Below are 11,404 nucleotides of genomic sequence, written 5' to 3' on the forward strand. Positions count from 1 at the left end.
CTTTGGGACATCCGGTGGTCGTGAAACTTGCTTTCTTTGATGTCGTGACCCCCCCCCGCTCTGTGTCCAGGTGAAGGAGTTGGGAGTCGTGCTGTCGAACTGCAGCTGTCTGGCTCGGGACGTGGAGAAGGTCTTCGAGGTGTACTGGCAGCTGGGGGGGAAGGGGGCTGCTATCCCCAAACGGTGGCCCAGTCGGTACAATGCCTTGTCCAGCAGGCAGGACCCACTCAGGCTCAAGCTCAACGGCATCGACGCACAAGTCTACGTGTCGGTGAGTATCCTGACCCCATCGTTACACTTCCCTCTCTTCCTCGGGTCTCCTTGCCTTCCCTTAGAAACATAGAAAACAGGTGCAGGAGTAGGCCATTCGGCCCTTCTAGCCTGCACCGCCATTCAATGAGTTCATGGCTGAACATTCAACTTCAGTACCCCATTCCTGCTTTCTCGCCATACCCCTTGATCCCCCGAGTAGTAAGGACCTCATCTAACTCCCTTTTGAATATATTTAGTGAATTGGCCTCAACAACTTTCTGTGGTAGAGAATTCCACAGGTTCACCACTCTCTGGGTGAAGAAGTTCCTCCTCATCTCGGTCCTAAATGGCTTACCCCTTATCCTTAGACTGTGTGACCCCTGGTTCTGGACTTCCCCAACATTGGGAACATTCTTCCTGCATCTAACCTGTCTAACCCCGTCAGAATTTTAAATGTTTCTATGAGGTCCCCTCTCATTCTTCTGAACTCCAGTGAATACAAGCCCAGTTGATCCAGTCTTTCTTGATAGGTCAGTCCCACCATCCCGGGAATCAGTCTGGTGAACCTTCGCTGCACTCCCTCAATAGCAAGAATGTCCTTCCTCAGGTTAGGAGACCAAAACTGTACACAATACTCCAGGTGTGGCCTCACCAATGCCCTGTACAACTGTAGCAACACCTCCCTGCCCCTGTACTCAAATCCCCTCGCTATGAAGGCCAACATGCCATTTGCTTTCTTAACCGCCTGCTGTACCTGCATGCCAACCTTCAATGACTGATGTACCATGACACCCAGGTCTCTTTGCACCTCCCCTTTTCCTAACCTGTCACCATTCAGATAATAGTCTGTCTCTCTGTTTTTACCACCAAAGTGGATAATCTCACATTTATCCACATTATACTTCATCTGCCATGCATTTGCCCACTCACCTAACCTATCCAAGTCGCTCTGCAGCCTCACAGCATCCTCCTCGCAGCTCACACTGCCACCCAACTTAGTGTCATCCGCAAATTTGGAGATACTACATTTAATCCCCTCATCTAAATCATTAATGTACAGTGTAAACAGCTGGGGCCCCAGCACAGAACCTTGCGGTACCCCACTAGTCACAGCCTGCCATTCTGAAAAGTACCCATTTACTCCTACTCTTTGCTTCCTGTCTGACAACCAGTTCTCAATCCATGTCAGCACATTACCCCCAATCCCATGTGCTTTAACTTTGCACATCAATCTCTTGTGTGGGACCTTGTCGAACGCCTTCTGAAAGTCCAAATATACCACATCAACTGGTTCTCCCTTGTCCACTCTACTGGAAACATCCTCAAAAAATTCCAGAAGATTTGTCAAGCATGATTTCCCTTTCACAAATCCATGCTGACTTGGACCTATCATGTCACCTCTTTCCAAATGCACTGCTATGACATCCTTAATAATTCCTGAAGGTCCTGTGTCATGTCGGATGGGGTAGGGGGGGTTGCATTTCCACTAGAGCTGGGAACATCCTGATAGGCGGTCCCTCGAATGAGGATGACTTGCTCCCACACTAGTTCACAGATGTTTCAATGAAGGACTCGATGTTCCAGGTCCTGAACTCCAGTTGAGGGGGTGGAAGATGCCTGTGGGTGGATTTTTTTAACGTGGGGTGACCGTTGCACACCAGCCACCACACGGGGCTTGACAGAGCGAGGTCTTGGTCCAAACTGAGATGAGGAGAAATTTCTTCTCTCAGAGGGTTGTGGATCTGTGGAATTCGCTGCCCCAGAGAGCTGTGGAAGCCGGGACATTGAATAAATTTAAGGCAGAGATAAGACAGTTTCTGAACCGATAAGGGAATAAGGGGAGCGGGCGGGGAAGTGGAGCTGAGTCCATGATCGGATCAGCCATGATCGTATTGAATGGCGGAGCAGGCTCGAGGGGCCGTATGGCCCCCTCCTGCTCCTATTTCTTATGTTCTTGTGAACTCACTGCACCGCACCTGGCCTCTCCCGGAAATAGATAGTATTTTGAACTGCTGCTGTGGATCCTGGTGACGGGAGTGCGTGACTTGTTCCGCGAGTGACTGTGGGCGTTTCCCGTCTTTCCCAGAGTGCTCCCCCGTCGCTGTGCTCGCCCGGCCGCACCACGGATCTCGAGGCCATCCTGAGTGTCATCGACGACGCAAGAGAGTTCGTCTTCATCTCGGTCATGGACTTCCTTCCACTCTGCCGGTACTGTGACCCCGTGAGGTATGTGGACAGGCGGAGGCTGCTGCTGATCTGCCCCCCCCCCCCCCCCCCGGCCCCCTAGAGTTACGCTGCGGATAGGCTCAGGGTGACAAATGTTGGCAAAGGGGCGAATCCCCCATCTCTTGGCAGGCTGAGGTTAGATCCCAGGTCTGTGCGGAGCGAGCAGCTCTCGGTGGGAGGACTGGGGCGAGTGGGCTACACCTGTAGCTTAGGGAAGGCGAAATCGTCCTCGCCTCTGATCGTTTCCAGTAGGAGCCCCACTGGACGGATGCGCGAAAGGCTTGGACTCGGGAGGGTGGCGCCCCCCACAGCCGAATAGCATGCTCTCCTGTGCCTCCTCGTGGCCAGAGCACTAAAAACGTCCAGGCTGACGCTCTCAGTGCCGCACTATCGGAGGGACAGTACTGAGGGAGCGCAGCACTGTCGGAGGGGCAGTGCTGAGGGAGCGCCGCACTGTTGGAGGGGCGGTACTGAGGGAGCGCCGCACTGTCGGAGGGGCAGTACTGAGGGAGCTCCGCACTGTCGGAGGGGCGGTACTGAGGGAGCGCCGCACTGTCGGAGGGGCGGTCAGAGGGGCGGTACTGAGGGAGCGCCCCACTGTCGGAGGGGCAGTGCTGAGGGAGCTCCGCACTGTCGAAGGGGCAGTACTGAGGGAGCGCCGCACTGTCGGAGGGGCGGTACTGAGGGAGCGCTGCACTGTCAGAGGGGCGGTACTGAGGGAGCGCTGCACTGTCGGAGGTGCCGTTTTTCGGATGGGACATTAAACCGAGGCCCCGTCTGCTCTCTCAGGTGAAAGATCCCACGACCACTATTTCGAAGAAGAGCAGGAGGTGTCCAGGGGCCAATATTTATCCCTCAATCAACATCATTGAAAGAGATAATCTGGGTCATGATCACTTCTGTTTGTGGGAGCTTGCTGTGCGTAAATTGGCTGCTGCGTTTCCTACATTACAACACTTGATTGGCTGTGAAGCGCTTTGGGACGCCCTGTAGAGATGCGAGTTCTCTCTGTAAACTGCCGGCGGCCGTTTCTCGTTCAATGACTTCTGTTTTCCGTGCACCCCTCCAGGTTTTGGCCTGCCATCGAGGACCGGCTGCGGGAGGCGGCCTGCGTGCGGAAGGTGTCCGTGCGCCTGCTCATCAGCTGCTGGGCGCACTCGTACCGCTCCATGTTCGTCTATCTGGAGTCTCTGAATGTCCTCAGTCAGGAACCCCTGAGCTGCCCAGTCCAGGTGGTGAGTCATCGTTCCTCAAACGTTGTTTCCGCTGCTCCCAGCGCTGGGTACCACACCGGCATCAGTGAGACTGGTTTGCTGCCTCGGGTATTACTTAAACCGCCTATTTCCACCTCTGTAACATCGCCCATCTCCGCCCCTGCCTCAGCTCTTCCGCTGCTGAAGCCCTCATCCATGTCTTCGTTACCACCAGCCTTTACCATTCCAACGCACTCCTGGCTGCCCTCCCACATTCTACCCGACGTAAACTAGAGGTGATCCAAAACTCGGCTGCTCGTGTCCTAACTCGCACCGAGTCCCGCTCACCCATCACCCCCTGTGCTCGCTGCCCCCGTGTCCTAACTCGCACCGAGTCCCGCTCACCCATCACCCCCTGTGCTCGCTGCCCCCGTGTCCTAACTCGCACCGAGTCCCGCTCACCCATCACCCCCTGTGCTCGCTGCCCCCGTGTCCTAACTCGCACCGAGTCCCGCTCGCCCATCACCCTCTGTGCTCACTGCCCCCGTGTTCTAACTCGCACCGAGTCCCGCTCACCCATCACCCCCGGTGCTCGCTGACCTACATTGGCTCCCGGTTAAACAATGCCTCGATTTCAAAATACTCATCCTTGTTTACAAATCCCTCCATGGCCCTCGCCCCCTCCCTATCTCTGTAATCTCCTCCAGCCCCACAACCCCCCCCAAGATATCTGCGCTCCTCTAATTCTGCCCTCCTCTAATTCTGCCCTCCTGAGCATCCCTGATTATAATCACTCCACCATTGGTGGCCATGCCTTCTGTTGCCTAGGCCCCAAGCTCTGGAACTCCCCTCCTAAACCTCTCTACCTCTCTCTCCTCCTTCAAGACGCTTCTCTTTGACCGAGCTTTTGGTCACCTGCGCTAATTTCCATGTATGCGGCTCGGTGTCAAATTTCTATCGCGTAATACTCCTGTGAAGCGCCTTGGGACATTTTACTATGTTAAAGGCGCTTTATAAATACAAGTTGTTGTTGTAACCTGGCGTTCCCGCTTCTCATCAGCATCCAGTGACCCTTCCGCCTCCCTGCTGGTAGGTACCTGTGGGAGGCATTGCGCGATATCCGGATTGCCTTCGATTCTGACCTCCCCCCCGCCCCCCCCCCCCCCCCCCCGGTGGAACATTAAACCACTGGTTAGGCCACAGCTGGAGTACTGCATGCACACATTACAGGAAAGATGTGATTGCACTGGAGAGGGTACAGAGGAGGTTTCCGAGGATGTTGCCTGGACTGGAGAATTTTAGCGATGAGGAAAGATTGGACAGGCTGAGGTTGTTTTCTTTGGAAGAGGAGGCTGAGGGGAGACCTGATTGAGGTCAAGCAAAGAAACCCCAGCCTATCCAACCTTTCCTCATAGCTAAAATTCTCTGGTCCTGGCAACATCCTCGTAAATCTAATTGAGGTGTATAAAATGATAAGGGGCCCGGATAGAGTGGATAGGACGGACCTGTTTCTCCTTGGCAGAGGGGTCAACAACCAGGGGGCATAGATTTAAAGTAATTGGGGGGAGGTTTAGAGGGGATTTGAGGGGAAATGTCTTCACCCAGAGGGTGGTGGGGGTCTGGGGCGGAACTCACTGCCTGAAAGGGTGGTAGAGGTAGAAACCCTCACCACATTTAAAAGGTACTTGGATGTGCACTTGTAACCTACAGGGCTACGGACCGAGAGCGGGAAAGTGGGATTAGGCCGGGTGGCTCTTTGTTGGACACGATGGGCCTAAATGGCCTCCTTCCGCCCTGTAAATTTCTACGATTCTATACCCTGCCAACTCATTGTCTGGGCTGACGGATGAGACGAGGCCAATTTGGGCAGGGCACCAGAGGGTGTGCCCCACCCTCAACCCCCACCTTCAGGAGCAGAGGTGGGCAACCGTTGGGCCATGATAGCCGTTACATTTATCTCCGGGGTCAACAAGGAAGCACTTCCAGGAAGTGGTTGGAATGTGGAACTCGCTGCCACAGGGAGGGGTTGAGGCGAATAGTATCGATGCATTTAAGGGGAAGCTGGATAAACACATGAGGGAGAAAGGAATAGAAGGATATGGTGATGGGGGTGAGATGATGAGGGGTGGGAGGGGGCTGGTGTGGAGCATAAACCCCGGCACGGAGCGGTGGGGCCCAATGGCCTGTGTCTGTGCTGCAAACCTCTACATGATTCTCTGTACGAGGGATTGCTTTGACACCCGACACTAAGCTGTTGTTTCAAGAGCCCGTTCCCCTCCTAATCCAGCCCCTTCTTTTTCTCTTGCAGAAGCTCTTCCAGGTCCCGGCCACGGAGGAACAGAAGAGAATTCCCTTCAGCAGGGTCAACCACAACAAGTACATGGTCACTGATCGTATTGCCTACATTGGTGAGTGTGGGGGGGGGGGAAGTGAGGGGTGAGGGAGCGCGCTCCTGCCCTGGGTTAAGCTCAGGACAAACCGGGTAATTCCAGGACTCAGCGCAATCCTTTCCCCCCCCCGCCCTGCCTTTCCTCTCCTCTGTCACTGGATGGGAGCAGCAGGAGTGGGTTTGGCACTCCTGCTGGTGGGAGGATGTAATTACAACGTGACATGATTACATGGGAAATTCCCATTATAAATGTGGTTGTATTGACGGGTTGTGCATGCAAATGTAACATTTGTAATACATCAGCGGGCGAATATAGATGTGCTGGGTGGGGTGGGGGAGCTGCTGAAGAGGAAGGGTTAACTGCACAGTTGTTACAATGAACTCGTTGGTGGTATTTTTCCAGCGACTTGAGGTGTCCACTGTACATGGTCCATGTCTCTGAGCCATACAGGAGGGCGGGTATCACTACAGCCCTGTAGGCCATGATGTCGCCACAAGATCCTGCAAATCCCCTGGGAGGACAGACGCACCAACGTCCGCGTCCTCAACCAGGCCAACATCCCCAGCATCGAAGCACTGACCACACTCGACCAGCTCCGTTGGACGGGCCACATTGTTCGCATGTCAGACACGAGACTCCCAACGCAAGCGCTCTACTCGGAACTCCTTCACGGCAAACGAGTCAAAGGTGGGCAGAGGAAACGTTACAAGGGACACCCTCAAAGCCTCCCTGAAAAAGTGCAACATCCCCACCGACACCTGGGAGTCCCTGGCCAAAGACCAGTCCGCCCTGAGTGGAGGAAGTGCATCCGGGAGGGCGCTGAGCACCTCGAGTCCCATCGCCGAGAACGTGCAGAAACCAAGCGCAGGCAGCGGAAGGAGCGTGCGGCAAACCAGTCCCACCCACCCCTTCCCTCAACGACTATCTGTCCCACCTGTGACAGGGACTGTGGTTCTCGTATTGAACTCATGTTAAGAGTGGAAGCAAGTCTTCCTCGATTCCGCGGGACTGCCTAGGATGTCGATGACAAAGAACTAAACCTCCAATTTGCGTTCTTTGCTTTACAGGGACGTCCAACTGGTCCGAAGACTATTTCATCCGGACGGCCGGAGTGGGTCTGGTCATAAACCAGACCGGGGTTGCGCCGGGCAGCTCGGTCACGGTACAGAGCCAGCTGCAGGCGGTGTTCGAGCGCGACTGGAACTCCGAGCACGCGTCGGATCTCGGCAGTGAAGAAGCAAGGCACTGCTTGCGGTATCGGGAGGGTGTGTGAGGAGCAGGGAGCATCACTTGCTGTCCGACGGTGCATGGTGGGGCGGTGATGCGGGGCAGGGGAACGAGGAAGCGGTGAGGAGTCTCGGACTCCCTCTCTGCTCCCTTTCACTCCTGCGCTTTCCCAGAGGCTGAGTGGCTTTTTAAAGTGATATTACCTGTTTTGGAATCCCCATCTCCCCTCCCCTAACACCCCAAAAACAAATTGATTTAACCATCCGTACCAATGAAAAACATTTCGCGCTCACAAATGAGGCAGCAGAGAGGGGATTTGAGCACAATGTTGTGACGTAGAAACTGCCTAAATTTGCTTTTTAACGTCGACCTCGTGTGGCATTGGGTTTTGCTGCTTAACGAGTGCTCTCAAGTTCCTCTTTAACCTGCTTCAACACGCCACGTCTCAACATCACCTCCCCAACAAACTTCGCCAACATCTTTTAGCCTGTACGGTAATAAGGGCCCAACTTCAATTTTGCTTTTACCGACCTTGACCATTCAGCCCGTGTCCAGTTCTTTGTTCCTCCCTGCAACCTCGCAGATGTAAACCTGAACCTGGAGCTCATTCAAGCTGGGGGTTGAGGTAGGACGAACAAGACTGGTCTTTTGGGGTGAAGTTAGAGTCTCCCAGGTTGTGAAGCCTTCCATCTGATAGTGAGATTAGAACCATGCAGCCATTTGGCCCATCGTGCCCAGGTTCCGATCTAGTTATCGTCCGGTTTGTAACTGGTTCCCCCTTGCCCCGTTTGTGAAAGTCAGTCAGCCTCTCTGAAAGCTGAATTTTAACTATCAGCCCCTCAAAAAGGCCCACGCGAGGGCTAGCCGATCCCAACTCCAAAAGGTGATGTTGAGAACAGGCTCTGTTCTAAAGCTCAGGGTCCCTGTTTCGAGATGCAAGCTGATCGGAATGGTCTTAACATAAATGCAACACTTTACATTAAGCATCTCAGTTTCTTCATCTCGACTCTTTCACCCCCTGCCCCGCCACACACACCCTGTGGGGATTTTAACAAAAGACTTGAATTTATACAGCATCAGTACATCCCAATTTGCTTTACAGCCAATGAAATACTTTTTTTTTTTGAAGTGTAGTCACTGTTGTAATGTAGGAAACGCGGCAGCTGATTTGCGCACAGCAAGCTCCCACAAACAACAATGTCATGAAGGGCCACATTGTCGGGGTCCTTGATGTTGGTTGCGGGATAAATGTCGGCCCCGGGGCGAACTCTCCCGCTCTTCTTCCAGTAGTGTCCGCCCCGAGAGGGGGAAAGACGGGTCCTCGGTTCCACATCTCATCCGAGAGTCGACGTAATTTGCTGAAATTTACGTACCATCCGACGCCATATTACGCAGGTCTCACTGGTGGTCCGTTGCTACTGCTCGACTTGGTATCAGGCCAAAGAAAGTCTTAAAATCGACCCCAGTCGCCCGCCGTTAGCTGATGACGGATGGTACAATTGGGATCAACGTCCCTGGGCTGGTAGTGAGGGTGGGTGGGCAATGGAAAGCAGCTCGGGTTCTTGATTGCTATCTGGCCACCTCTGCTGGGGAGTTCACATGCGTCGACATAAACAGGCCCCCTCTCCACCCCCCCACCTCCCCAAACAGCTGCCACCTACCCCACGGTCAGTGTTGCCTCAAAGAAAGGGTATGTGGGTGAGGAACTTGGGGGTGGGGTAGCGGTGTGGTGAGGGCTAGTGCCAATGTTCCCTTTAAGCCACACAGCCGCTCGGCTGTCTGGAGCTCCCATGCAGACCACTTGCCGACTTTACACTAGGAAAAAATGCGCACACGCGGGAATTTGAATGGGCCACCCGCCCAAAGAAAAAAATTAGAGAACGTTGGTCAGTTGGCCCATGGAACTCTACCCCGGCAAGAATCACTGGCTTTCGGACGATCAGCCGTGATCTAATTGAATGGACGAGCAGGCCCGAGGGGCTGAATGGCCTCTTCCTGTTCCCAGAAGAGAGAATCTTTTTTAAAAAAAAAATATGTATATTTTGTTACAATTCTATTTTTGACTTATCTTTTGCACTGAAATGTAGCATTTATTTAGCTTGCTATTAGGATGATTATGTTGGAGTCATTCTATACATTTTTACGGGTCAAAGGGTACGAGGACCAGTCAGGCTTCCGTGTAACTGAAGACGCAGAATTGAAGCCGTACGTAGTCTTCAGGTTCAGTGGGTTTGAGGGCGAAAAATATTTGGATCAAAGTGAGCTTCTGTAATTGAGCCCCCATTTTAGTCCTTATTTCCATTATAAATTGCAATGTCCCCCTTTATAATGGAAACTCGTCTGGCTGTCGGTACACCCTTCCACCAGTGGTGGCGCCTCCTCTGGCAGGAGGGCTTAATGGCAGCGTGACACGTTGACATAGCCAGTTTCCATTATAAATGGGGATGTGACAATTTACAATTGACAAGAAGTGTATGCGGGTATAATTGTTAATTTGCACGCTCTTCCTGTCATGTTTTTTCCGGATAATTTCCTACGGATGTATAATGCTCCTCTCTGACATGTAAAAACACTGGAGGAGATTAGCTCCAACAGCTTTTATTCAGGCGCGATTTGCATTTTTAAAAGTTTAGCAATTAATTTTTTTTTAAAAGGAAGATGCCATGTTCTTGCTAAAAAGCAGGAAAATCTGCCAATTTATTTTTCTGGCCTGCTCTTAAGTATGAGGGACTCAGTCACACACCCGACACCAGCTCCTGAGGAGTACTGTCAGCTCCATGCTTGCAGATGAATTAGAAGCATCAAACCCAGTGGGTTTTAAAAAAAAAGGAGTAAGGGTTAAAAAGCTCAAACGCAGATTCCTGCACACCTGCACAATTATCCACGCCCGCCCTGGAAACGTGGAGCGTCTTTTATATCACAGTACCAAAGACTAGAGTGGAAATATTGGATGACAGGGCAGGGGGTTAAGTGGCTGTGGCAGGTACAACAGGGACACCGTCTCAAATCCAGCTGTCCGAAAATCGGAATTGTCAAAAAAAACCTGACATTTTTAGGAAAATCCCATTTGTTATTTAGTAGTCCGCAATCCGGAATTATTGTCCAAAAACCGGCGGGCCGGACTAGTTACCGGCTACTGGCTTCGGGGGGGGGGGGGGGTGGGGGGGGTGATGTGGAGTATCCTCTTTGGAGAAATCTTGACAGATCGGACAAGCCGGTTTTCGGCACGCATGTGCATGGCATCCTGAAAACCGACCTTTGCGAGGCCTGGCTGGGTCCGTGTGCACTTTGTGCAGTTTTTGGCCCTTGGGTTTCCTTGTCCGAAATCCGGGAAAAACCAGCACGGTCTCGGTCCCGAGGTTGCTGGATTTGAGACGTTGTACCTGTAGTAGGTTCACTGACTGGGAGCTGTGCTGAGCTTTTGAGGGTACCGTACGTGTTGGTGTTTCCCAGTTAATACAGAGTGGGGGGGGGGCGGGGCCTGTACGTTGCAGAATTGGAATGCATTTAAGCTCCCCCGGTAATACACCAGACATCCTGGCACTCCGTACAGCCTGGGAAAGGTTCCAAATTCGAATGCTGAAGTGTCAGCTGAGGTGCGACAGTGGTCCTGATCTGGGAGAATAAATCAGCCAGTGGACCCAACCGTTTGCAATCCGCAGGTTGTTCTTGACTGGAAAGTACAGGCGTGGACTTGACTGGACTCATTGTCGGGAACAGTAGCGTAGTGGTTACGTTACTGGACCAGTAATTCAGAAGCCTGGACTAATGATCCGGAGACACTAGTTCAAATCCCACCACGGCAGCTGGAGGAATTTAAATTCAGTTAATTAAATTAATCTAGAATTTTTTTTTAAAAAGCTCGCGTCCGTAATGGTGACTATGAAACTACCGGATTGTCGTAAAAACCCAACTGGTTCACTGAAAGGAAATCTGCCCTTACCTGGTCTGGCCTATCTGTGAATCCAGACCCATAGAAATGTGGTCGACACTTAACTAGCCTCTGAAATGGTGGCTGAACATCACCTACTCAAAGACAATCGGAGATGGGCAATAAATACTGGCCTTGCCAGCGACGCCCACATCCCGTGAATGGATTTTTAAAAATTGCGCTCG

At 52.6% G+C, this 11,404-nt stretch overlaps 1 protein-coding gene across 1 annotated transcript in view; it reads left to right on the plus strand.

The window, feature by feature from the left end:
- Nucleotides 1–10,429, plus strand: part of LOC139239465 (5'-3' exonuclease PLD3-like) — a 32,492-nt gene extending 22,063 nt beyond the window's left edge. The window contains exons 9-13 of the mRNA XM_070868231.1: nucleotides 71–271; nucleotides 2,339–2,478; nucleotides 3,548–3,713; nucleotides 5,980–6,079; nucleotides 7,129–10,429. Of these exons, the coding sequence (XP_070724332.1) occupies nucleotides 71–271; nucleotides 2,339–2,478; nucleotides 3,548–3,713; nucleotides 5,980–6,079; nucleotides 7,129–7,334 (813 nt within the window). The 3' untranslated portion in view covers nucleotides 7,335–10,429. The remainder of the gene's footprint in view (nucleotides 1–70; nucleotides 272–2,338; nucleotides 2,479–3,547; nucleotides 3,714–5,979; nucleotides 6,080–7,128) is intronic.
- Nucleotides 10,430–11,404: the final 975 nt, after the last annotated feature.

This window comes from Pristiophorus japonicus, chromosome 27 (assembly GCF_044704955.1).
Source record: "Pristiophorus japonicus isolate sPriJap1 chromosome 27, sPriJap1.hap1, whole genome shotgun sequence".
In the NCBI taxonomy this organism is placed as follows: domain Eukaryota; kingdom Metazoa; phylum Chordata; class Chondrichthyes; family Pristiophoridae; genus Pristiophorus; species Pristiophorus japonicus.